Genomic DNA, 27389 nt, shown 5'->3' on the forward strand with positions numbered 1-27389 from the left:
GTCCTAAAAGTTGATGTGCTACAAGCAGGAAAAATGAGCAAGTGTAAGGATTTGAGTTTGATGGCTGGATGATTGGGTCCGAGCATGTTGAAAACTACATCTCTTGCAGGGTGTTCCTAGTCTGCAGTGGTCAATATCTATTGCAGTGGTGAAAGAGCAACAGGGTCATGGGCAGCCATGTGAAGGCTGGGCTGTGTGGTCCGATCCAACAGATGAGCTACTGTAGTTCAAAATGCAAAAAACTTTCATGCTGGTTCTGATAGAAAAGTGTCAGAATACACAGTGCAATACGGTTTTTTGTGTATATATACCTGCAGACTAGTGAGGCCCCTGTAGTGGCCCCTGTCCACCACCAAAAGCATCAACGATGGACACTTCACCATGAGAACTTGCCACGATAATGGAAGAAGGTGGCCTGGTTTGAGAAATCATGTTTTCCTTTACATCACGTGGATTGCCCACTGTGTGTAAATCACTTACCTGTAGAACACCTGGCACCAGGAATAAGGTAAACTAGTAGACAGTGTGATGATTTGGGCTCCTGCCATCCATGTTGACATTACATTCACATGTACCACCTACTTAAGCCCCATTGCAGACCATGTACACCCTCGTACATTATATTAGGCCTCTTTCAGCAGGATAGAGACAGCGAGTTTGAGGTCTTTACTTGGATTTTTAAACATTACTGCACTCTAGAGAACTGAGAAAGAATTATTAGATTATTTGAGTCACTTTAAGTGATGTTGACTGACTATTTGGATTAGTGAAAAAATGAATTTAAAACTATCAAATTTGGAAACATTTATGTTTTGTTTGTAAATATTTGTAAAAAAAAAATAACTACCTTGGTAAAAAGAGGACCTCTGGCTAAGTATTATATAACATTTGTTTACAGGAGATTTCCACCTGCTGGAAAATGAAATTATCAATCAAGAAGATTAGCCCGCTTTAGTACTACATGTGATGTTTTTAGTTATAAAAGTTCAACATAAAAGCTACTTGCATAGGTAGTGAGGGTTTTTTATGTTACTGAAACATATGGTTGTAAAGTCTGCATGGCAGATGGTACCCTTGTCCAATATAAACAAATCACTGACTACAGTTACTGTTAGGTATTTTAGTACCATGGTAGCATTTACTGGATATTGTTTTATAGTGACATTATACAGGAAAACTCTGTCATTCAATAAGGCCCCTTTTGTTTTAGTTATTTTTCTCTTTGACCCAAGAATTGATGTGTGAGAATCACAGGCTGGTACAAGGTTGAAATACCACAGAGATCACTCCCTCAGCTACATTAGTTTCTTAATCTTTTAGACGCCTGTTGAAGGCCAAATGGTTTGTTTCAGATTTCACTAATGTAAGAACTCTTCGTTTTGTGCCTTGAAAATATGTCGCTGAGATAATCACAATTGTAGCTGAACTGATACACTACACAAAGGATGCTTCTTCACCCAAGGGCAGGAAGACGCTCCCTTATCTTGGTCTGTACTGGTTTAAACTGATAAATCTGCTGTCTCATGAATTTTACCCTCTATATAAACTGTTGTACTTGTGAATAAAGTTGAGTCACTTTGGGAAGACAATCTAAAGCAGTCTCTGTTTTCTTGTTCTCCCAAGCTGCTCCCGAGCTCGTACTAACACGCTGAATGGCATGCTTGAATATTACTTGAGAATATATTTGACTGTGTTACAGACTAAGGGACATTCTCTGCTGATAGGTGAAGGTACATTCTCTGCTGATAGACGTCCACGCCTCGAAGGAAGTCGATCCACGGATTAGGCCCTGGAAACCGTTTCCTTCAGTTACAGTATAGAATTTACATCAAACATAGTTGGTCACAATATTTTATGTAAAATGGTCATTATATTTAGTACGGGGTGGTTACATAGCTGAGACTGCGGTCATTCAGAGCAGATCATAAATCAAAGCTTTAAAACTAAAAAACAAAATTAACATCCTGATCGTTATGTTTCACTGTGACCAGTGATTGTAAAAAGTGCGATAATAGCTTAACTTTTATGAATTATCATTTAGACAACATCAGAATAAAACAGATTTCTGTATATTTCTGGCTAGTAATAACACAATTTACATTAAAAGTTGAAAATGTGAAGAATATAGCTGTACATCTACTGCAAAGTTGTAGATGTACAGCTTTTGCAGACAGAGTCATCTCCTTTGGCCTTTTGGTTGCTAAGGCCCAGTTGGAGACTACGGGGGCCCTGAATCAGCTCTTAAGATGTGTCATTGGATTAGTATGTGAGCATCTGCGTTTAGCCTTCTCCAGTTGCCAGAGAACACCTTGAGAAGTGTAGCTCATGTAGAGGTCTCTTGACGAAGCCGTCTTCATGGTGCGATTTCATGACTTTATTCTTTAGGATGAAGCATGTAAGGATACCACATTTGCTACTACTGTTTGTGTTTGTGCATGCCTGCTTTGGTAAGTTTACCTTATTGTTTGTCTGTTTACTGTTTACTAATCCTGATGCGATCAGATTGTGAATGATATTCAGACTCTGGGCTATTTTATGTATTAATTTTGTAATTCTGTCACTGTTATAAAGAACCTCCGCTCAGTTTTCAGTTTATTTATGTCCTGGGTTTTCCAAATGGAAATATAAGTATTTTTTTAAGATACACAAAATTATTTGCTTGTTTTATGAAATGAGTTTTAAAGCTGATATGCAATAGTAGGTTAAAACTGTTTTAAATAACGGGAATCGTATTACAGGTAAAAGCAGCAGAGATCGCAGGTCTATGTATAGAAAGAGTATTTTAGGAGGTTGATGTAATGCACCTTTAATCCCAGACAAAGTGCAAAGAAAGAGGAGGTTGTGTATACAGTTTACATAGCATTTCTTCTGCCATTTTAGCATCTATAGAGACAGAACCAGTTAAAATTACAAATTCATATCAGTAGTATGTGTACAAAACACTCAGTAGACTGATTCAGTCATAGATTAAGGTTGTGCTTTATTGCCTCCACTCACCGATAGTTCAGGGAGCACAATTTCTTCTTTCAAAGATTATGCCAAATAAACCTGTGACATTTAAATATTCTTTTCTCTGATTTATGTGTCTGCCGGCAGCACAAGCAGATTTTGCTCCATATTTCTACGACAATGGACCCTACAGTTACAATGGAAACCTGGCCTTGTTCAGCCTCTCAGAGGACACTGCTGTTGGTGAGATTGACCTCTGTACTGGGGAACATTTAGTGTGAACAGCTAATAGGACTGTAGAACAACCAATCATCAAAATGGTGTGTTGTGGTGGCCAATATGTGAGAGTCCAGGATGTTAAGTAGTCTTTGATAGATGAACAGATGTTGTGTGGCGTGTATGCACTCACACTAACATGCTCATCTGCTGCTGCCACCTGTTGATGTCAGGGACAGTTTGCTGGCTGCGAATGCAGTGCAGCTGTCCCTCTACACCTTGCATCAGTCTGGATACTCCAAATGGTACTTAGTGTTTCAGGCTGGTTTGTTCCACAGCAGTTGTTACCAAAAGAAACGTACACCTCATAGTAAATGGTTAGAAACTGTGTACCTTTCCACAATTTGTTTCTGTGAGGGGATATTTACTCTTAATAATGATATCTCTCTATAGGTACACAAATTTATCGTCTTAATGGCACAGATCCTGAAGGCCAAGAGGTGAGGTACGGCCTTTCCTTTGATCCAGGGTCCAAAGAGTACTTCAGCGTCGACTCCAAATCTGGAAACATTACATTAGTAGAAAAGCTGGACAGAGAGGTAAACTTTACAAAGATGTACAGATCGACAATTCAGTGTTTTTATAACAACTTGGTTGCTGTATTAACCTACTACTATTATTTACTTAGAAACAAGACTCTATTGATGTTCTTGTCAGCATCACTGATGGGCAAAGCAAGGTATCAACTTTTAGCTCCTTTTAAAAAAAAAGTCAAAATACTAAACTTCAACATGCTTTGTGGTTTTATCCTACTGTCGGTTCTTGCTTTTAGGTTGTGGAAAGAGTGACAATATTTGTAATGGATGCAAATGATGAAAAGCCTGAATTCCAAAACATGCCTGCGATCATTGATGTACTGGAAGTAAGTTAAGCCGAGACAACAGTATCTGTTTCTCCAAGTGAAAAAGGTCTTGTTAAGCTCTAAATGTTACCTTTTCTTTCTTGTACATTGTAGACAACAGAGTCTGGAATCAGTATCTACAAAGTTGAGGCAGTGGACAGAGACACAGGCTCAGGGGGCTCGGTCACCTACTACCTACAGGTATCACTTTGCAGTGGGAAAATATTGCCCACTCACACGCCCTTCCTTACACAACCCCAAAGGGATTTGTGTCACCTCCCGGGGCTCTTTTACTTGTTAGGTAAAATTGTAAACCGCTAAGTTTTTTCAATAATCTGCTTTCAACACTGATGACGTATAGTTGTACTAAGCAGGGGTTACATATATTTTCCTGTGTTACTGTGTATTTGTGCCTGAATATGTTGGTGTAGTTATGAAGATGGGGATTAAATGGCAGTTACATTTGTGTCGGCGAGGGGTGGCTCAGCGACACAATGTTAGTTTGCACTTTGGACTATTAAGAACAAAGAACAGCTGGCTTGGAAGTAGGAGACAGGCAGTCCACATCTGGACACAACAGCTTTCACCTGCCTGCTATGTCCTTGAGCATATGGGTACTTTACATCCAGATGGGCAAAGACTGGATATTGGAATTGGCTTATTTCAAGGAGCTTTTGTATGGTTTTATTCTGCCACCTGACCACTTTTCATGTGAGTGTTTGTTAAAGGGTTTTAAGAGTGCCAGTGACAGGCTTTTGCTCATGTAACCCCTTATTTGTGTTTCTGCGTGTGCTTTTAAAATCATGCATTTGTTCCATTTTCTTTGCAGAGTGCTCAGTCCACTCTGTTTGCCATCGACAGACACAGTGGAGTCCTTCGTGTCAAATCTGGAGAAATGCTGGACTATGAGAAAGCAAAGACACACTTTGTCATTGTTATTGCAAAGGTGCTTGGTGTATTATACTCAAAGATGAACATAAAATCATGAAACATGATTATAGCAGAGGAACATGTAAATTAGCAATTTCTTGATCTAGGAGACTTACATTTAAAAATGCAGATTTAAACTGTTATTACTTTTGTTCTAGGATGGTGGTGGTAGCTTTAATGGGAAGGAGCAGTTTATGTCCTCCTCTGCTACCCTGACAATTAATGTGATTGATGCTCAAGACACTCTGCCATCTTTCATTGGGACTCCCTACTTTGGCTATGTTTACGAAATCTCAGTGCCAGTGAGTATGAAAACGCTCCCCCGGTGATTTTATGCACTGATTTTAGTCTAGAGTTGAAATACGTGGCAGTTATGGTAAATGGTAAATGGCCTGCATTTGTATAGCGCTTTTCTAGTCCATAGGACCCCAAAGCGCTTTACACTACATTCAGTCATTCACCCATTCACACACACATTCACACACTGGCGATGACAAGCTACATTGTAGCCACAGCTGCCCTGGGGCGCACTGACAGAGGCGAGGCTGCCGGACACAGGCGCCACCAGGCCCTCTGACCACCACCAGTAGGCAAACACGGGGTTAGTATCTTGCCCAGGGATATTTGGCATGCAGCCAGGAGGCAGCCTGGGATTGAACCACCGACCTTCTGATTAGTGGCTGACCTGCTCTGCCACCTGAGCTACAGCCACCCCACAGTTAGCACAATGGCTACATTTTTGTCATTTTCTTTTTCGTTTAGGACAACTTAGTTACACTGCTGTCATAAAGCGGCATCATGTGGAATGATTAGGTTTTATATTGGCAGTATAAATAATAACTAACAAAAGAGCCCAAAACCCAAGGCACATCACATCACATAGCTTTGATTACTGGCATTTCACTGCTTTATCACTATTGCAAAATGTCACAGCAGTAGCTCATCACAGCAAGTTTACACAGTCTGACTTTCATCCAAATGAGAATAATTAGGAGTGTGACATTTAAATGAGCCTTTGAAAACAGAGAGAAGGTTAGATTTTGGCGATTTGTTGTGACTAACTGCACCAGACACATGGTGGTTCAAAAAGAGGCTTTTGAAGATCTATTTTTTATAGATGCATGCCACCACCAATTTATTAAATGCAAAATCTTTCTACTTTACTCTCTCTAGGGATCTGAAATATTCACTGTTGAGGCCCGAGATGGTGATGTGGGGAACCCAAATCCAGTCCGTTATTCATTCGATGATGGTGAGCCATTTTGTCAAAGGAAGCTACAATCATCTTAAAATGAAGGGAGAAATATTTATATAAAGGTTCATCCATCTAATATTTTTCACCAGGTGATGACGGTGTTTTTAGTATCAATAAAACAAGCGGTTGCATCACCCTGTTGACTCTCCCCATTTATCTGAAGAGAGAAATCTTCAACATTAAAGTCAGGGTAAGTTGCTGTTCAGTCACCAACTCTGTTTTGCATACATTCTCTCCTATATTATTTTAATATAATAACTGCTTTATAAATCAAAGCCTGATCTTCTCAGACAGCTATTTTCTAAAGACTTGCATGTAAACAAACACTTTGGGATTTTTTTGTACTTCTGATTTTATTTACAAGTGCTTGTGTCCACACAAAAATGTTTATAGACCTAATCAAAGTGCATTGATTAGCTGAACAGTGGCTCAATGAATCTACAAGGAAAATTAGGGGGAAAAACACGATAGTAAAATTGGTAGATAAAATACCCAATCGGCCCATGTCTCTGATTCTAAGAGTGATAAATATACCTTGACTTTTACTCCATCTGTTCAGGCTTCAGAAGTAAGTCCCGAAGGCAGACTCATGGACTATGAGGTCACCACAGTGGTGATCCGTGTTGTGGACCTAAATAACAATCCGCCTACTTTCTACGGAGAGAACGGCCCACAGAGCACGTTTGAGTTGACCATGTATGAGCATCCACCCGAGGGAGAGATCCTCCGGGGGCTGAAAATCACCGTCAATGACTCTGATCAGGTGAACACCTTTGTTGTCTTATTTTCTCTACACTGACTATGACAAGCTTCAAGTTTTCCTTTTTTGCAGGTATTTTTCAACACTCGTACCACTCATGGTTGTCTTTCAAAGGTGCCTTAGCCAGCCAAGAGTAACAATGACTGGTTTTTATGTAATAGCATTTGTTTTCTGTAATAATTATAATGTTATCTAATGAGTAACTGGTTTAGTCAACATCAATCATAGCATCATAGCACAGCATAGTGTTCAGGACAGAGTCTGTGTTTCTGTCCTCATAATGACTTTAATCCTGCCATTATCACAGTCAATCCTTCTAAAATTGCATGAGTTTGAAAGGAATCCAACACAATTAAAAGGTGCTTTCTGTGCCATTTGCCAGCTTACGCAAGTGTCTTTGTGTTTTCAGCTCTGTGTACTTTACGAGCCATATGACTGATTTTCACTAAATATGTGTAACACCCGTCCCACGTTCTATTGAGAGGGGCCCTGGGTTCCTGTTGTTACTTTCCTATTGATACTCCCTTTTTAATGCTTATGGTATTAAATATGCAATAAAACTACACTATATGGAAATAAATCACACACAAGCAGGTCAATTATAAAGTTAACTCCACTTTAGTGAATGCTGAATTAACAACACAAAGAAAATAAGTAAAATCAATAAAGTTTGTTAAACAATGATAAGGTATCTACCTCAACAGAAACAAAATAATCAAATAATATTGTGGGCCCACACGCACTCTCACCAAACACACACACACACCTCAAGTGCTACAGTCTTTCTGCTAGCAAACCCCTCGTTGCAGGCCTGAGTCGTGGCTAGGGTGCGTTGGGACCTAAAACAATATGGTCGCTTCACTTGTTGCCAAGCAGTACAAATAAAAAGCACGTGCAAACAACAGTACTCACACCTCCAGGCAGTTCAAGGGGATAGCGGGGAAACTGGGTCACGGCTACCAGCAGGCCGCGGCAGCAGCACTCACAGTCGTCCTTTCCACGTGCTCCCACGTGAACACATAACTTCAGCACACCAGCAGAAGGGACCTCTCTGACCACCAGCAAGACGTCCGTCTCCTCCTACTGAATCACACAACTCCGCTAAATGCCAGTTCACATGCGATAACATTCAATCTTAGCATTAGCTTAATAAATAAAAACAGAGCAGAACAAGAGCTTAGCGAATATGCTAGGCTACGCTAGCGGCTATGTTAGCAGTTGTGCTAGCGGCTGTGTTAGCGCTAATCCGTTTTACACAATAACATTGGGTACAAGTGTCAGACAAAATCCACCTTTACCTCACAGTAGGGTACAACAGTTCTCGACTCCAGTTAACTATCCGTTAACCCGAAAATGCGTCTGTCGCCCTTCTATGAACTCTGCGTTCACTCGACACTGTTCAGCTCTCGTCTCTCTCGCTTCCTGCAGAGTGCACACGGCTCCCCACTTACTCCCACCCCTCTACCTGAGACTACTTCAGGGTTCACTGGAGCTGTAGTACATATCAATACCATATCAAAAATAATGACATAAACCTCAAAATACAAATAAAAAGGTTGTGCATTTAACTGACACACATCACATACTTTGCAGGCATTTGTATACATTCTTGAACACATTAAACATTTGCAATTAACTATCAATATTAATGAACAAATTGAAATAATGAGCTACTTATATAGCCAGGGCTACATATATTTTCTGATAATAATGTTGCAGCGTCAGACAGTATCTTTCTGTGTGAGCCAGAATATTATTGCTGCTACTCATCACTTTTATAAGAGACTTTACTACATGCCTGCTTTTTTTTTTAGCTCTGAAAATAATGCAGATTATTATGTATTACAGATCTATGCATATGAAGCATAGATCTGATATGATAATTATGTGTTTTTGCTTTTGCAGGGTGCAAATGCTAAATTCAACCTGAGACTGATTGGACCAGGAAGAATGCTGCGAGTTGTCCCTCAGACTGTACTCAATGAGGCCCAAGTCACAATCTTAGTAGAAGACTCTGCTGCCATGGACTATGAGAAATACCACTTTCTAACATACAAGGTAAATTATTTACACTAGCATGCCAAAATATACATGCACTACAGTAGATTAAAATTAGGTTTGAAAAATGCATGTATATTTCTAATATTTTTTTCTTCCTCAGCTCCTTGCGGTTGAGATCGACACACCAGAGAAATTCAGCGCTACAGCGGACATCGTCATTCATCTCCTGGACACCAATGACAACGCTCCCAAATTCTCTTCAGATTACTACATTGCCAGAATTCCAGAAAATTCACCCGGTGGCTCCAATGTGGTCACAGTCACGGTGAGCCAGTCTCTTCATCCTGTCTAAAAATACATGCCATCACCAATGTACGTCACTCAGAGCTAAAGAGGAATGCTGATTTTAACAAAATGCCCAACAGGGCTATTAATCCCCTAAATGTAGACTTTTTGAGCGGGGAGGGTTGGGATAATATGTGAAAACATGTAGATAAAAGCTAGGCGACGTAAGCTGCCAGATGGCTATCACTTTCATTTTGTTGTGTAACACCAAATTCACAGACATGTTTTTTTTCTCTGATGCTTAGCAGCACATGCCTCTACAGCATCAAAATATGTACTGAAGTAAAAGGAACACTTAAGGACATGACGATTTGATTGATACTTGGCTCACATCGTCTTTTGCCCTTGTCTGTTCCTGTCAGCCCCACAGGGGCTCAAAGCAACAGGGAGGCTCATTATTAAATCCTGACCTTGCGTGAACACCACAGGGGTTTGTTGCCTTGATCCCAGGCAATTTCAATCAGATAGAAGAGCAGCCAACAACTGACCTTGGACGCATAGAGACAGTGAACAGGCATCCCAGCAGCTACAGACACAAAGATTAGCCGATGATGATGATGATGTTCCTATGACATCAAAAATCTGTCTTTTTATAGCTGACCCCTGAAACATCATGTTCCAGTTGAGCACATTTTCATTCAGTTTACTGAGTCCATGCTGGCAGACAACACGAAAGTGCAGATTTTTCTTCATTCATGACGAAAACAGATGCAAACTAAAAAGAAAGAGGAAAGAGAAAAGGCAAGTCAACACAGTACTGGTCATTGGCTGTGCTTGAATGACAGTTTAGTGTAGGATAGGTGCTGCAACATATTAAACTCACTGCTGTAAAACTTGCGTTGAACTCAGGTGTTTAATCTACAGCCAAACATGACATTTTATTCTCTATGATCTATCATAGCTCTGTCATTCACTTACACGGCACTATATGGATGAGACAGGGTGCTAAATGTCTATTAGGTTGTGCATTAAATATTGATAATTGCATGGACCCTCCTTCTCGCCTGTGGTTGCTCGGATAGATGGATGGATGGATATTTGTATCTAATGACATATTAAAAATAATACTGTTACAATACTAGAGTAGTTAAATAATTATTAAATAATTACAAATAATTAATGAAAGTATAATTACTCAGTGCATAAACATATTACACTAACTTGAATCTGTGTGAACGTGAATTTTGTTTTTGTTTTTCCCATGTGAATATGATGGCTTTTGCTGATTTTGTCTTTACTTTATGTTCAAAATAAAGATTTTATTGACTGATTGATTCATTGATACCTGTCTACAGGCATTTGACCCAGACTCAGGACCTTGGGGTGAAGTTAAGTACTCTATCTATGGATCAGGGGCTGAGCTGTAAGTGCAATAAATGAGCTTTATGTTTTGCCAGTAGGACACAGTAAAAATGAGTCCTTTTAAATGCTGTTGTTCCATTCACATATTCAGATGTAACATCTCTGCAACATCTCCACAAGACCTCCACATATTCACATGCATTGGTGTAGAAAAAGCATTAATTTGATTTTAGAATATATCTTTTAAATGTTCAGAGAATAACTAAATAACTTTGTCGCCTTCACTGTGTCTATTCATCAGTCTTTGGATAGTGATCACAGAAGAATATTTTTAATGTTTATAGTACAAAGAAAAAAGAATATATTTTACTATACTATAGTAAAATATAGTAATCAACACCTGACATGTGGGTTTTTTTCCAGTAGTGAAACCAAATTTTATAGAATAAACATTATATCTAATGTACAACTGTGTCAAGAAGCTCAAATAAAGTATATCTCTTCAAATAATGCACTACACTGTAAGCATACACTGTAGCAAAAACACATCTGCCTGAAAGCTGGACAGATATGTAAGAGCACACTAGTTTTTCATATCACGACTTGATTCTTTTTATTTCCCCTAAGCACCGTAGCCCAGAGGATTTACTAGTGTTTTTCACTTTTTATTAGTTTCCCAGCAGAAATCCATTCTCCAGATCCAAGACTACACAGTTCTTTCTGATATTACAGAGTACTGTATATCCACAGCGTGCATTTACTCACACTTAAAATGCAGACACATCTTGCCATTGGGATCCTTTATTTTTTGGGTTTATATTTATGTTCACTGTCTGTTCAGCTGCAACACAAACCCACAGGCACATGCTGGTAGGAATGAGGTTACCATCTACTTTGGTTGTTCAAATGCAAGGGGAAAGTATTTTTACACCCCTCTGTAGCAATAAATTAGAAGAGATATGTGATGTCACATCAAGGCATCAAGGACAAGGATTTCCAAAATAAGCAGAGGAGAGAGATTTAGCTTAGTGCGTGCTTGTTTAGTCAAACTGATTTTGAAACTGTGTCACCTCAGATTATTCTCGAAATTGCTGCTTTGATTTTAAAATGGTTATGAAGCAATGCATGACCACATGCTTGGGCTCTGCATCTGAAAGAATAAAGCAGTTCATATTGCAGACTTTACACTGTTTTACACTTTGTGGTTGAGCGCTTAAGTGTACACAAGAGTAGACAGTCCTTTTGCCTGCCCGCCCTCGGTCTGCGATAATCCTTTAATGGGATTGGAGGAGAAAATAGACTGCTCTTTGCTTCTGACTAACTTGTGCTGGAACCTTGTAGGACAGCTAAACAAGTCAGTTTGTGAAACAATCTGTATCTTTTACTGTATCTTATCTCTCCAGCATCGCATAATTAAAGAAAATCTGGCACTATAGGTTGAAGTTTAGTAATATGAGGTCTCCATAACAGCATCCTGCTTGTTTGTTTCCCCCAAAAAGTATTCTTCTTATTTCAATTTCATATTTTTCCCCTGGTTGTCCTCACCTCATCAGGAGTGGTTCTGTGCTCCATCAGTTGAGCCTACCCCGAGAGTTTGAGAACCAGAGTTTGACCTCGCTCACTAACACCTCTGAAGTCACCTTTCAAACTTGTTTTATCTTGTCCGTTCAATTTAATGAAAATTTTTGGCTTTACGAGAAGTTAGGGCAACCTTTCAGTGAGACAAGACTCCGAAAAGCATCTGCACGACTTCAACTAGTTCCAGTCTTTATACAACGTTAAGCTAGCCATGCTAAGACTTGCTGTTGCTGCATACTCTATACTCCATCCATCCTCATCCGCTTTGTCCGGGGCCGGGTCGCGGGGGCAGCAGCCTAAGCAAAGAGGCCCAGACCTCCCTCTCCCCAGCCACCTCCTCCAGCTTATCCGGGGGAATACCAAGGCGTTCCCAGGCCAGCCGAGAGATATAATCTCTCCAGCGTGTCCTGGGTCTGCCCCGGGGCCTCCTCCCGGTGGGACATACCTGGAACACCTCACCCAGGAGGCGCCCAGGGGGCATCCTTGTCAGATGCCCGAACCACCTCAGCTGGCTCCTTTCGATGTGGAGCAGCAGCTGCTCTACTCTGAGCCCCTCCCGGATGGCCGAACTTCTCACCCTATCTCTAAGGGAGAGGCCAGCCACCCTTCGGAGGAAGCTCATTTCTCCCGCTTGTATCCGCGATCTCGTTCTTTCAGTCACTACCCACAGCTCGTGGCCATAGGTGAGGGTAGGGACGTAGATCGACCGGTAAATTGAGAGCTTCGCTTTTACACTCAGCTCCCTCTTCACCACGACGGACCGGTGCAGCGTCCGCATTACTGCAGCTGCAGCCCCAATCCGTCTGTCGATCTCCGGCTCCCTTCTCCCATCACTCGCGAACAAGACCCCGAGATACTTGAACTCCTCCACTTGGGGCAGGAACTCATCCCCGACCCGGAGTGGGCACTCCACCCTTTTCCGGCTGAGAACCATGGCCTCAGATTTGGAGGTGCTGATCCTCATTCCCGCTGCTTCACACTCGGCTGCGAACCGTTCCAGTGCGAGCTGGAGGGCCTCACCCGATGAAGCCAACAGAACCACATCATCTGCAAAAATCAGAGATGAGATTCTGAGGCCACCAAAGCGAAAGCCCTCCGCCACTTGGCTGCGCCTAGAAATCCTGTCCATAAAAATTATGAACAGAACCGGAGACAAAGGGCAGCCCTGGCGGAGCCCATCACCCACCGGGAACGAGTCCGACTTATTGCCGGCAATGCGAACCAAGCTCTTGCAACAGTTGTATAGGGATCGAATGGCCCGTAGCAATGGGCCAGACACCCCATATTCCCGCAACACCTCCCACAGGACACCCTGAGGGACACAGTCGAATGCCTTCTCCAAGTCCACAAAACACATGTAGACTGGTTGGGCAAACTCCCATGCACCCTCAAGTATCCTGGAGAGGATAAAGAGCTGGTCCAGTGTTCCGCGACCAGGACGAAAACCGCATTGTTCCTCCTGTATCCGAGTTTCGACTAACGGACGAACTCTCCTTTCCAGCACCCTGGCATAGACTTTCCCAGGGAGGCTGAGGAGTGTGATCCCCCTGTAGTTGGAACACACCCTCCGGTCCCCTTTCTTAAAGATGGGGACCACCACCCCGGTCTGCCAGTCCACAGGTACTGCCCCTGATCTCCACGCAACATTGCAGAGGCGTGTCAACCAGGACAGCCCTACAACGTCCAGAGCCTTCAGGAACTCGGGGCGGACCTCATCAACACCAGGGGCTCTGCCACCAAGGAGTTGTTTAACTGCCTCAGTGACCTCGCCCCCGGAAATTGGCGGGTCATTCCCCTCATCCCCAGACTCTGCTTCCTCCTCGGAAGACGTGTCAGTGGGATTAAGGAGGTCCTCGAAGTATTCCTTCCACCGCCTGACAATTTTCTCAGTCGACGTCAGCAGCGCTCCGCCAGCACTATACACAGTGCAGGTAGAGCACCGCTTTCCCCTCCTGAGACGTCTGACGGTTTGCCAGAATCTCTTCGAGGCAGTCCGAAAGTCTTTTTCCATGGCCTCTCCGAACTCCTCCCACACCCGAGTTTTTGCTTCAGCCACTGCCCGAGCCGCATTCCGCTTGGCCTGTCGATACCTGTCGGCTGCCTCCGGAGTCCCACAGGCTAACCAAGCCCGATAGGACTCCTTCTTCAGCCTAGTGGCTCCCTTCACCTCTGGTGTCCACCATTTGGTTCGGGGATTACCACCACGGCAGGCACCAACCACCTTGCGGCCGCAGCTCAATGCAGCAGCTTCGGCAATGGAGACGCTGAACATGGTCCATTCGGACTCAATGTCCCCAGTCTCCCTCAGAATGCTGTTGAAGCTCTGCCGGAGGTGTGCGTTGAAGATCTTGCGGACTGGGGCTTCTGCTAGACGTTCCCAGCACACCCTCACTACGCGTTTAGGTGCACCAGGTCTGTCCAGCGTCTTCCCCCGCCACCTGATCCAACTCACCACCAGGTGGTGATCAGTTGACAGCTCAGCCCCTCTCTTTACCCGAGTGTCCAGAACATATGGTCGCAGGTCTGCTGATACGATTACAAAATCGATCATCGACCTACGGCCTAGAGCATCCTGGTGCCACGTGCACTTATGGACACTCTTATGTTCGAACAGGGTGTTCGTTATGGCCAAACTGTGATTAGCACAGAAGTCCAATAACAGAGCACCGCTCGGGTTCAGATCAGGGAGGCCGTTCCTCCCAATCACGCCCCTCCAGGTCTCGCTGTCGTTACCCACGTGAGCATTGAAGTCTCCCAGCAGGACAACAGAGTCTCCAGGTGGAGCACCCTCCAGCACCCCCCCCCCCCCCCCCCCCCCCCCCCCGGGGACTCTAAGAAGGCTGGGTACTCTGAACTGCCACTCGGCGCATAAGCGCAGATAACAGTCAGGACCCGTTCCCCGACCCTAAGGCGCAGGGAACAAACCCTCTCGTCCACCGGGAAAAACCCCAACGTACCGGCAGCAAGTCGAGGGGATATTAGGATACCCACCTAATATCCCCTACTCTATACTCTTAATCACAAAATCATTCCATTGAATAACAATCACTTCATAATGCACCAAATGTATGTGTTTATAAGGTCACAGGACCAGCTGACGAAAACAATCTGGCTTCTAGAAGTAATAAGATTGATTTTGTGTTAGCTCATTTAAAAATGAGGTAGGTTTTTTCTGGACCTAAATGACACTCTAAAGATTTGAGGTTAGGGTATTAGCAGCCTACATCACAATTATATTTCAAAGCTCCAAAACTCACAGTCTGTGTGACAAAATCAGTGCCAAGATTTAGCAAGAAGTGCAATCCAAGTGCTTAAAACAGATGACTAATTGTTTAGGGGGGAAAAGTATCATATAATCTACAATAACAAATACGTATAAAATGTTCATGGTGCATGGTGTCTTGATATTCATTGTCCAAAGAAGTCAGTTTACAGAAGACTCATCACTGTACACAGGTTCCTGATCAAACCTGACTCTGGGATCATCTACACACAGCCGTGGGCAAGCCTGGATGCTGAGGTCAGGTCCAAGTATAACTTCTATGTGAAGGCAGAGGACACAGAGGGGAAATACAACCTGGCTGAAGTCTTTGTGACTGTGTTGGACTTGAATGACCACTCTCCTGCTTTCTATGATAACTTCCTTGAGAAGACCATGGTGATTGGAGCTCCAGTGAAAATAGAGGTATGCAGCTCTCTTTAAACAAAATGAAACTTGGTAAAAGTGAATATTTTCAGTACCCTTACTGTCTGCAGGCTGTGGATGATGATGCAGAGGTCCCCAACAACGTTATCGAGTATGCCATCATGAAAGCTGAGCCAGAAAACAATATCTTTGACATTAACGCTGACACAGGCGAGATAATGCTGAAGTCCTACATCAAGTCAATGGCCATCATTCAGAACATCACCAAGAAGAGAGACTGCACCTGGTCGCTGGTGGTGCAGGCCCGTGACCGAGGCCATCCATCCCTCACCACCACCGCCGTCGTCAAGATTGACATCACTGAAGCTGTAAGTTGAAACAAAGCAAAAGACCAGCAATATGACAATGAAATCTATGTGAGGCCTTCACGATAAACCCACTAAGATACCAGTTTTTTATGCATCGACATTGTATAAATCATCCTGCACAGTTGCGATGTTAACAGCATGATATCAAACAGAAGATCCACAGTTTATTATTATTTTTATGCACATTCATCAAATTTGAAACACTATACAAAGTACTATACCATAATATTTTAATTTGAGAATGTATAGTGAAATACAAAACTGAATCTCACACAAATGCAATTGTCATGTTTACAGATCAAATCCAGATTTTTCTCATACTTCATGGGCCTAAGGAAACGTCCAGGGACAGTGTTTGGGATTTGTTTGACCATTGTCAGCTTTGCCATTTCACTGACAGTCTTCATTTCAACTGTTATGTACTGCAGCTCTTTGAAAAAGACACGTGTGCAACCTCAGGGCAAGATCAGAAAGATTATAAGGAGGCCTGTGCCATAAAGGAAGCTCGCCTTGAGCTCATCAACACAGCAATACTATTGTTATTAGTATGTGGTACCAAGAATTTGTAGCAATCCGTGTCCAGAGGATTTTATTTCAGAACAAGGCTGTGTCTGTAAAAGAGTACAGGAGCACAATATAAATGATCCTATACAATTTGTTTTACCTGTATTTCTGGTTTAATATGACGCTACGACCAAATTAAACAAATTATTTACGTTTGTGTTTGGGTCACACATAAATTCTCATTTTCAGAGAAATAGCCGGAGCCCAGTTCGTTGTATGTGTGCACATACTTGGTCAATAAAGCTGATTATGATTCTGATGCTGAATGGTCTCCGCTAGTTTCCCAGACAACCTCTCTGATCTTGTCTTGACAAAATATAAGAAGAGCAGAATACTAATTTAATAAAAAATTAGTGAAGCAGGCAACAAAATCAATCGTCCATCAAGGAAACTACATTTAATAAATAAGCGACTTTGTTTTTCTTTATGTCTGTGTAAATTATAATGGCACTAAAGACTTATTTAACACATCTTTTACCAAATGATGAACGCACAAAGTGCAACAAAACATACACAGGACATATTTTTGTGTGACAGAGTATGACTTCACTCCCATGGATGTGAATTCTCCCTGTGCTCTTTTACAGACTCAACTCAAAGGGGGGCCTTTGGGATCATTTTTAATGCAGAATAGAAACAAGCCTTTGCAAATCCTAGGTATGCTTGCTGGTATCATTAGTCTCATGATCATAGTGACAGTCCTCATCTCCACCGCAACATTCATGCGCAACAAAAAGTCCAACCGGATCCTGCCCAATCGCCGTGTGAAGAGAAGGCCGAAGACACAGCACACCTGGCTTTTTAAAAACCCCTTAAAGAGACCCGAAAGGAACGAACAGAAATTTAAGGTTAAAGAGGAAGAGCGGGAACCAGAGGTAATCGTGGAGAATGTCAACCACAACAACAATGCTGGCAGGATTTTGAGACAGTGGCCACCGCCACCGCCACCCTGTGCACCTCCACCAGCTTTTTGCCTCCCGGTGGAGAGGCAGTGGGTCATTCCCACAGTCTCAGCAACCGTGGCACCCAAACCTCTAAAGAAGGCAGTGGTGACCAGGCAGGACTCTGTGAGCAAAGCGCTGGTTTCAGAGCTCAAGATGAGGCTGGAGCAGAAGAGAAAGCCAGATCATTAACACTATTTAATCAAGGTTCTATTTTTACTCTCAGACCTGAGGCCATCTCAAGAACTTAGAAAGGACAGACAATCAGACAGAGTTTCGTTAAGCCCTGTGTGATGATAAAAAGCTCCAGAGCAGCCAGCAAATGAACCTGAAGGTGGGATTGTTCGGTAGACTGATGCTTTCATAACCTACATGAACAGTGCTTTGTGTGTGTGTGTGTGTGTGTGTGTGTGTGTGTGTGTGTGTGTGTGTGTGTGTGTGTGTGTGTGTGTTGAAATATACTGAAACAACAAAGAGCTTCACTCCTTGTAAATCAACAACACAATTTTTATTAAAACAGAAAAACATTCCTGGCATGTTTGTCATTATTCAAACCATGTTTTCAGTTCACACCCTTTGGCTTTTGTATGACTCTGAAACAATTAGATCCCCCTTATTTATGTGGTGACACACCAAATTTAAAATTCCTGAACGCAAACCTGGTTTTGGAAATGAAGTCATTCAGAATTCAACAAATGAGACTGTTTGTTTAGGATCTATCCAAGCTCCTTACAAGAGATTTCATGACACTTGAACTCTATGACAAGATCAGCCCAGGTGAAGGAGACCAAGTGATCACATAAGAAGGGCCTTTAATCCGACTCTGCAGGTGTGCTGTACTGTTTGGATCACTGTTTTGTAGCAGCTGCCATATGTTTATTTTCTGGGTTCTTCTGTTTTCTATGTGGCAGATTTTGGGAATTTTCTACTAATAAAAGCACATTGTTTTTCCAAATAAAGGCAGTGTTAGTTAAATAAAGTAATAACACACGTAGCAACATTAAAGTTCTCCCTAAACTATATTATCAAATTATAAGCTGTATGTTATAGATACAGCTCTATTAACTTGTTAGTTTGCAAGATGAGATTACTTTATTTAGGTTACAATTATTTAGAGTTACTTTAGAGTAGAGTATTTCCCCTTCTTCACCAGCAAATTTAACTTTTCAATGAACTGTAAAATTTGAAAAGGCACTTATTGAAGTATTTATAAACGTGCTGATTTAACTGTTCAGGCATCCAGACTGCAACATAGTTAATGTGACATGTATCATGTCCAAAGTAGCCTTGAAGGCACTGACACAAACTTAAACACAGCTTTGATGTCATTAATTTAAGACAAATGCCGTCTTAATGAGCTTGCAAACCGTACTCTACTGCCACTTTCTGGTAACAGTAGAAGCTGCTTAAACTACTGTCCCTGAGGTGAAACACAAAGAAGGTGTTTAAAAATACTTCAAAATGCTATTCTCAACTTTGCAAATGTTCATGTTGCAGCATTTGTTGTGATATTGCCATAGTTCGAGCACTAATAGTCTTGGAGCACGATGAAAATATGAACAACAGGAATTAAAATGAGATGCTTGAAGAAGGCCTTACACAACAATATTACACATGCGCTGTTTGTTTTTTTTGTTTTTTTTTTTATTAAACCAGATGTTCTGCAAATATGCAGAGGTGGCAAAAGCACAGACATCCTGTGCAGACACTAGTACAGACACTAGTGTTGAAAAATACTCCAGTAAAAGTTGAAGTACTGATTCAACTTCTATACTCAATTAAAAGTAAAAAAAAAAAGTACTGCCTCAGAAATATACTCAAAGTTAGAAAGTAACTCCTAGACCTGTTTTTATGGAAAGCTAACTGGACCTCGTGCCTTATTCATGTAATAATTAAATTAAATTAGTAGATATGAATACAAACTTTATTTCAGTCTAAATATTAATTCTAATAAACATACTCTGCTTGAATCCGTTAAGCTGAACATGAGCAGGAAAAAAAAAGGAAAATAATAAAAAATAGCTCTATTTTCTGTTAATCACATGATGATCAAATGAACACAGTCAGGGTTTAAAGTGGGATTCAGCAGGTGGGGGAACCCTAAAATCAGCTGTAACGGCTCAGTATGAGGAAAAAGAATCACAACTCACAATAATTTCTGAGTGCTTCAGTAGATTTTCTCAATGTACAGGCTGTGATTAGCTGACCTGCTGCTCTTTGAGGATGTACACAACTGAATTCAACCAGATGTGAGCAGGTGTTTCATGAGTTGTCCTGGCTCATTTCCATCGTCTACACTGACAGTACACTGTTTATGCTGTCTTTATATTACACCCTATGCAGCTGGTATGCAGATAGAATTTGATGAATGAATCTAGGCATTATCAGCTAAAGTTCATATTAATCTCTAGTACTCTTTATGTAACTTAACTTGACCATGAGCACCACACTCACTGTGCACCAGTCACACACACTTTAAATCCATCACAGTACAGGAAACTAACCAGTTTATCCTGGACTAAACTGCAGACTATTTTCATGCAACCTTTAAGTAACACCGTCAGCCCACCTCATTTTATTTTGCATAATATAAAAATTAATAATGTCACACACAAACAGTTTGTATGTTTGCTGATGTTTGTTAAGCTGGTGGAAATGCTGCATTTGAAATTACCTGCCACGAAATATAACTCCCTTTATGGTCACTCTTCTTCTGTAGGGCTAGCTAGATGCTGAAGTACCGCTACCACAGCTTACCTGTGGACACCTGCAGTCGTTCCGACACCAAAACGCCCAGAAAACAAACAATTTTTTAAAAAAATCACTGACTCACTTTAACCCCAAACTGTGGCACACAGTTTTTTTTGCATCTTTCATCTCTTTTTACCCAGCATCTCCTGGTGATTAATACACAGGATTGCCTTTAATGTGTTACTGCTTAGGCTCAAATGAGTTTGATGTTTGAAGGCCCACAATGACATGAAATTATAAGTCCCCTCAAATGTTAAATCAAAAGTAACAAGTTAAAATGTTAGAAGTAGAAAGTGCAGATATTTGTTTAAAACGTAGGGCTGAAAGTAAAAACGTTTCCATTAAAAAACTACTCAGATAAATTCTACTTAAGTGCAGTAACAAAGTATTTGTACTCTGCAAATATGTAATATACTTTATTATGCTGATACAAGCCCTTTTGCTCTGCTCAGATTCAATGTCAATGTCAGCACTACTAATTATGAAGTTACACTAAACCAATCTCTGGGTATTTGTGTAGACATCAGGCAAACATGCACACTATTTCAGAGTTACATAAAACATGAAATTTGCAGATTACCCTCTCTAATCCAAAAAAACAACTTGTTCATCTTTGCACAATATTGCATAGTGGCCTAAAACGCAAAGTCCATCTGCCCTGATCTAGTTTGAACCGGCAAGATGTGTGTGACTGAAACTGAACATTTTGCAGCCTCACCTGACACATTTGACGTGCTTATGCCTCCAGTACGATGGAGACAAAACTATAATAAAAGAAAATCCACATACAAAAACGGTTTCACTTTTGTTGCAGGTCAGGACACTTAAAGTTTAAAGTTTTTTGAGGATCCAAACTCACATTTTTTCCCCCGTTTTTTTTCCAATGTTGCAAGCTGTTAATGCTCTGGAGTGAAATGGGGGAATATGAGGAAAAGCCCAAATGATCATGCATTATGACATGTAAGAGGCAGCCAGGATTACTGGGCTATTTGACAGAGGATTACAGAGTGGAAAGTTGCAAAGAGCATTGATGCTTTAGAGTGAAAGAAAGCATGAAAGGTTCAAAGCACCCACAATATGTTTGCAGCAACAAAAGTTTTAAAAGGTAAATAAAATGTGAGTTTTCCTTACTAAAAAGAAAAAAAGGCTTTTGTGTAGAGGGTTAACGTTTCTTTTATTTATGTTGCTACTGCGGAGGTCAGTAATAATAATGCACTGCTTTAGGCAACATTAGGGCAAGTGGGGAAAAAATAAGATAAAATCTTGTGCTGTTCTGTGCTGAAGTAGCTGAAATTGTGTGTTTATAGAATTCTACATTGCATTGTGTCATGGGCAGTGGAAAAGGATTACAACAAAAAGCAGCATCAATCCCCCACCCAAGAAAGAAAGCAGATGTATCTGTGCTCCAGAAAATGAGAGCTGCCAATCTCAGCCAGTCATTTAAAACCCTGATCTTAAGTGAATACATGCAAACCCCGTCAGAGATGAACTGATCTTCTTGCGTCACAGGGGACAACACATGGAGTTGGAGGAGAGGGTTTGTGTGATCTGATCATAAAGTGACGGCAGGAGGGGATATTGGAGAGGATGCCAGTGTTTGGGTATTATGTCAAATGAACAATGCCATTGGCCAAAGGATATCTGATGTGCCATCTGTGCGGGTTGGTCAGTGCAGATCATGTGTGATACATCGCTGCTGTGTTGCGTGTGTACGCAGAAAAAAAACGGGAACTGTGACGTACATGTACAGTGACTGAGATAGGATTTAAAGAAATCAATGAATAAAACTAAACTGAATGCCTTTCAGCACATTATCCACAAAAAGGAAACTTCCTCTCTGCATAACCTAATCCTATGAATGAATTTCACTCAGATGCAATCAAGCGCAATTTTTGCAATTTGATCTTTAAGGCTATGCCTATCTTCAAATATGGAACACACAACTTAAATAACAAAACAATGAGATTCAAATAAACTTGTGTTTTCTGGTAGCCGCAAACTACATAAAACCAGACTCAAAGGTTTTCTCCCTACTTTGAGATTTTCCCCTTATAATCCTGCTTTAGCAGAGCTATAAAAAGGGCTAAACAGACACTGACAACAGACAGTATGTTTTAAAGCAAAATATATTTTCTGCTGGGTATTTGTAAGAATCTATAGTAACTGACACTAATTCTGCATATGTGCTTGCTTTATGTAAAACCTTTGTAGAATTTATAGAAAATGTAGTAAAACAACCACTTTAGTCTGCACACATGAAACATGTTGAGGTATATATGCACTACCACACAAAAAATGTAACTAGAACATTTTCTATTTACAAGGTGTGAGGTTTTTTCATATAATAACCATCTGTTTTTCTAATTAAAAATCCATCCTAACTTACACTTTTGACATGACAAGAAGAAAATGAGGTAAAATTAACACGCATGTAAATCCATAGAATAATGCTTAAGTGCTAACACATAATAGTTGATAAAGAAGCTAATATCCATCATTGGAGAAGCTGGAAAAAAGTCTTCTTTAGAAAGTCATTTGATATCGTTCTGATTGAAATCAATGGCAAAGGCTTTTTCTTTTCTGTTTCAAATATTTATAAAATGAATTATTACTGATAGTTAAAAATGCTGCATTGTGATAACAAGAGAGATGCATTATACTTCAGTCTGAAAAAAATCAACTTCAGCACAGCCTCTACCCTGGTGCAAATCCTTGACATAACGGCCATCGTTCACATCTTTGCAACAACCTCCTCGGCCTAGAACAGAGGAAGAGATGAGATTTAAAGCAAGGCAGAAAATATGATCATTCCCCTGAATATTGTAGTAATATAAGCCTAACAGCACTGGATCTTGAGCCACTCCTCATTTCTGCATGTTTTGCTAGGATAAAGGGAAAAAAGTGCAACAATTCTTTTAAAACGTGCCCAAATTTTTAGAATTATAGTATATAAGACAAAAACAGAGTTTGTAGAGTTCTAACAAGCTTTAAAGTCAATAAAAACCTATACTTTTCAACGCATCTTTAACTCTATGAGACAAGCTTTCTTGTAATTTAATTTAGCAGTCTTCTTTGGATGTTGGCTGCCTTTTGTTCTGTTCTCTGTTCTCTTCAAAAATTTGAGGTCTGGGCTCTAGATCTGCTGATCCATCGACTGATCGACTGAAGGGCCCAATGCCTCACTCAGGGCATGTGTCAGGTCTTTTCTTTTCTTTTAAAGCATATACTGCACAGCATGCCTAGACGTTTTCAACTAATAGCACTTTGAAACTCACCTTGTTGAAGCAAACATATTTTTTATGTCTATCCAACTGTGTTAGCTTTGGCTTTTTTCATAGACTAAAGAAATGGGGGGAAATGATCTGTTTTTGCAACAGGCTGTTCGAAACAAAGTGCCTAAAGATAGAATTTAAAATAGGTTTGTTACTAAGTTGTTTGTTATGTGTAGGCACAAGTGTCTTTATTATGTATGTCTGATTCAGGTCAGTGTTAGGTGGCTTAACACACAAAAAAAAACATTGAAAAAACAAGCCAAATATCGAGAAATAACGGGTGGCTCAAGACTTTTTCACAGTATAGTAGAGCTAGTATTTCTATTATTTATTCCAAAAATAGAAAGTAAGACATTGTTCTATAACAATGTCACTGCCATGTTTTCTGTTGTTGTTTTAACTGAGGGTTTTTTAATATAGTTCAGCTGTGAGTCTGCTGTGGTCAGCTTTGGCCTTATTCAGTCTGTCCTCTGACCTCCTCCTCACCTTCCTGTCTTCACTGGAACCTTTATTAACCAGGCCCTCATCACTGGCGGCCTGCAGACTGTCGAAGGTACCCTGCCTCTCCCTTTCCATGCCTCCTGCTGAGCCTCTGTCTCTCCTTCGGTTCTTCCAGCTCTCCATTATACCATCCAAACAGGCCAACCTGGTGTCAGTGGTGCATGCATACATGCCTACAGGCACTGCCAGCACCATGGCTAAAACTATCACTACTATATGTATCAGCTTCTCCCTCTGTTCCATCTCAGTGATGTCACTTCCTGTTACAAAGATGATGCACTGTTCTGGGCGTGGTGCGTGATTCTTGAGGGTTACACAAATTTCATATTTAGTTGCAGGCATCAGGTCCGAGATGGAGTAAGAATTAATCCCAGGTCCAATGTAGATTATTTCTTTTTTATCAGCATCTGCACGACCAAAGTGGATCGTGAACCAGGTTTCAGTGGGACGTTCTAGGGCAGCGAACCACTCAATGGAGATACCCCGTATTGTTTGCTTGGCGATGCGGATGTCGATGTAGACATTTTCATCACCAGCCCGCGGTACAGCTGGGAGGAGTGAAGACTGGGAGCTTCCTGCAGAGCGCACCTCTAGAAAGATGCTGACGGAGGAGTTTCCAATGAAGTTGACAGCGATGCAAGTGTAGACACCATGATCAGCTGCATGGACAGAGGGGATCACCAGGAGGGATCTGATGGTGTCATCATCCACTCTTTCTTGAGATTCTGGGATGACATTAGGGCTGTTATTTTATGGGAACAACAAGCTTACAGAGTAAAATATTTTTAAAAATTAAAGAACATTAAATAAAATTAAATAAAAAGACCAAACAAAAGTGTCCTGCAACTGATCTTCCACAAACATACATAGAATTAAAGAGTCCTGTACTTTATTAGACAGTCATAGATACACATTGTCTGTTTTTTGTTTTAAACAGTTAAACAGTAAAATAACAACTAATGTTCATTATATATTGTGCAAACCTAAGCTGAAGTGATCATTACCCTGATAGGAGCTAAAAAGTTCAATTTACTGTAACCTGCACTATATTTCCATCTATAACAAATCCCAAGAATTTTGCAACTTGAACAATTTTGTTGTTCTCAAGTCAAAATAGAGGATGGTTTGTTTTGCTTCATCCACAAAATCGAAGGTTTAAAATAATAATTATTCTCCTGTGATCTCACATTGTAGACTGTAGTTATTATACTTGCATGGCTCAATATTGTTATAATGTTTGAGAATATTTCTTATGAGCTAAGACAGATGAATGTCAGCAGCAGAAATAGTGGTGGAATAGCAATGGGGGCAGTAGTGTGATTATTATGAGTTTGCATGTTGTTTGATTGATCTGCAGTAAGCACTCCTCTCAGCAAGTTAAGTCTAATGACATGCCGGTTTATTTAATTACAAGGTGGCCAAACAAGATGGACAGCAGTGTAGACTCTTAATCAACACTGACAGTGTTGTGCAGATTGGGAGATTGGTGGTGCTTACATCACCATGTGCATACATTGAGTTTTAATCCTCTTGATCTTAATAAAGGTTTGCTGCACCACCATTGAAATGTGTGTTTAAGTATCAGATGTGCAGTAGTTTATTACACACTATGGTCACCACACTCTTACCATGAAATCCTCTGATTATCTTCAGACCATATGTCCACCACACTGAAGGGTCAGGCCTTGCTTTGGCGATACATTGCAGGGTGACGTTGGCGCCCTGTGGCAGGCTGATGTTGGCTGATTGGGTGCTGACTTCGGGCTTCATGCATGCCTGTAGCTCTATCTCATGGAAGAACTTGCCCGCCCTAAAGTCCGGCCCTGAGCAAGTCAAGTAGGAGTTCATCAATATAATCGGAGGGCTCAGAGACCTTATGAACTCCACGAAGCCCTTTAGGCGACAATCGCAGAGCCAGGCATTGTCGTGGAGTGCCAGGACGACGTTTGGCCCAGATGTTGTCGCCTCCCGCTCCTCCATGTTCTGTAATTTTTGGTAGAGAGGCCAGTTTTGGAAGACCTCCTTCGATATCACCGTAAGACGATTGAAGGATAAGTCTAAGTAAGTCAGACCTGGCAAAAACCTTAACGCATGCTCCGGTAGGACGTCCAGCTGGTTGTGCTTCAGATCCAGGATCTTGAGAGCCGGCGTGTCCTCGAATGCTGTCCATGGTACTGAACGTAGCTTATTGCCTTGCAAACGGAGCTCGGTTAAGTTCCTCAAACCCTCCAGACCCTTTGAGTTTATCAGTGTGATTTCATTAAAGTTCAACCACAAGTTCTCCAATGTCAACGTTTTTGAGAAAGCCCCTCTGGGTATTTCAGTAAACTGAGACTTTTCAATTCGTATTTTTGTCAACTCATGTGGAAGGTCTTGTGGTATAGCCCCAAATGCTCTCTCCTCCATACATATTAATGACCTAAGATTAAAAGAAAGAGTTTATATGATGATGTTATTATTTATTGTAATATCTGACTGACTGCTAGGATCCGTCAAAAAACAAATGTTACCTTCTGGAGGCAAATAACTATATAACTATGTATTATAACTATATTCTGTATCACTGACTCGTATACACCCACAGACATATAAATAAAACAGAAATCGCCAGGAGGACTGAACTACTTGAAACCAGTTACCTTCCATGTCGGTCTTCTACACAGCTGCACCCGCGTAAACACTGAGAAAAAGTTTCACAAGCCTGAATGTTTATTAAAGCTATAACAAGCAGGTAACAAATTATGTCCATAGTCCACAAAAAAAAAAAAAGATCCTGAATTTGAGGGCTACATTCGTGCTCCAGACATGCCGAGTGCGGCAGACCAGAGAAGCCTATTAAGCTTAATCCCTGACGTACAGTGCAGGAAGAAGTGACATTTAAATCTTGGGCAAGACACGCACGATTAACACTTAGTGTCACTAGGTCTGACCCACTGTGCCTTTTAGATAGCTCTATATTCTGATTAGTAAACTATAAATAGTTCAAAGTTTGATATTGTCCAAGAGATTAAATATGCAGATATATAAACAAAATATTTTTTAATGAACTTTGTAAGTGAAGATTACAGAGACCCATAGTATCTCAGAACCAAAGTATGGAGACTGATTA

At 41.1% G+C, this 27389-nt stretch overlaps 2 protein-coding genes across 6 annotated transcripts; one reads left to right on the forward strand and one right to left on the reverse strand.

Moving 5' to 3' along the window:
• The first annotated feature begins 1114 nt into the window (after window positions 1-1114).
• Window positions 1115-18286, forward strand: cdhr1a (cadherin-related family member 1a). Of its 3 annotated transcripts, none has more exons than XM_085296757.1 (18): window positions 1115-2266; window positions 2386-2447; window positions 3097-3192; window positions 3619-3764; window positions 3854-3904; window positions 3998-4087; window positions 4181-4267; window positions 4896-5012; window positions 5155-5298; window positions 6170-6248; window positions 6341-6441; window positions 6811-7014; window positions 8917-9069; window positions 9173-9337; window positions 10653-10720; window positions 15694-15922; window positions 15994-16251; window positions 17403-18286. In XM_085296757.1, the coding sequence occupies exons 1-18, from the start codon at window positions 2247-2249 to the stop codon at window positions 17946-17948; spliced, it is 2616 nt and encodes an 871-aa protein (XP_085152883.1). In that variant the 5' UTR covers window positions 1115-2246; the 3' UTR covers window positions 17949-18286. The 3 variants fall into 3 exon arrangements, with proteins under 3 accessions (XP_085152883.1, XP_085152885.1, XP_085152884.1); XM_085296759.1 differs by having other exon boundaries at window positions 16549-17542; XM_085296758.1 differs by having other exon boundaries at window positions 1116-1814.
• A 1092-nt stretch (window positions 18287-19378) lies between these two features.
• Window positions 19379-27139, reverse strand: lrit2 (leucine-rich repeat, immunoglobulin-like and transmembrane domains 2). Of its 3 annotated transcripts, none has more exons than XM_085296762.1 (4): window positions 26920-27139; window positions 25909-26699; window positions 24266-25005; window positions 19379-23265 (listed from the first exon to the last, which is right to left on the reverse strand). In XM_085296762.1, the coding sequence occupies exons 1-4, from the start codon at window positions 27027-27029 to the stop codon at window positions 23239-23241; spliced, it is 1668 nt and encodes a 555-aa protein (XP_085152888.1). In that variant the 5' UTR covers window positions 27030-27139; the 3' UTR covers window positions 19379-23238. The 3 variants fall into 3 exon arrangements, with proteins under 3 accessions (XP_085152888.1, XP_085152887.1, XP_085152886.1); XM_085296761.1 differs by having other exon boundaries at window positions 24255-25005; XM_085296760.1 differs by having other exon boundaries at window positions 19379-25005.
• Window positions 27140-27389: the final 250 nt, after the last annotated feature.

This window comes from Mchenga conophoros, linkage group LG13 (assembly GCF_057382185.1).
Source record: "Mchenga conophoros isolate Kocher_MC1m ecotype Shallow Benthic linkage group LG13, M_conophoros_male_GT1.1, whole genome shotgun sequence".
NCBI lineage: Eukaryota > Metazoa > Chordata > Actinopteri > Cichliformes > Cichlidae > Mchenga > Mchenga conophoros.

Excerpts from the sequence above, each read along its gene's own strand:
- cdhr1a (XM_085296757.1), top strand. The coding sequence starts at position 2,247 with ATGTGTCATTGGATTAGTAT. Across the intron at positions 4,268-4,895 it reads CGGTCACCTACTACCTACAG|AGTGCTCAGTCCACTCTGTT; the intron begins GTATCACTTTGC and ends TTTTCTTTGCAG. Across the intron at positions 5,013-5,154 it reads TTGTCATTGTTATTGCAAAG|GATGGTGGTGGTAGCTTTAA; the intron begins GTGCTTGGTGTA and ends CTTTTGTTCTAG.
- lrit2 (XM_085296761.1), bottom strand. The coding sequence starts at position 27,029 with ATGGACATAATTTGTTACCTGCTTGTTATAGCTTTAATAAACATTCAG. Across the intron at positions 26,700-26,919 it reads GTAGAAGACCGACATGGAAG|GTCATTAATATGTATGGAGG; the intron begins GTAACTGGTTTC and ends TTTTAATCTTAG. Across the intron at positions 25,006-25,908 it reads GATAATCAGAGGATTTCATG|AATCTCAAGAAAGAGTGGAT; the intron begins GTAAGAGTGTGG and ends ATGTCATCCCAG.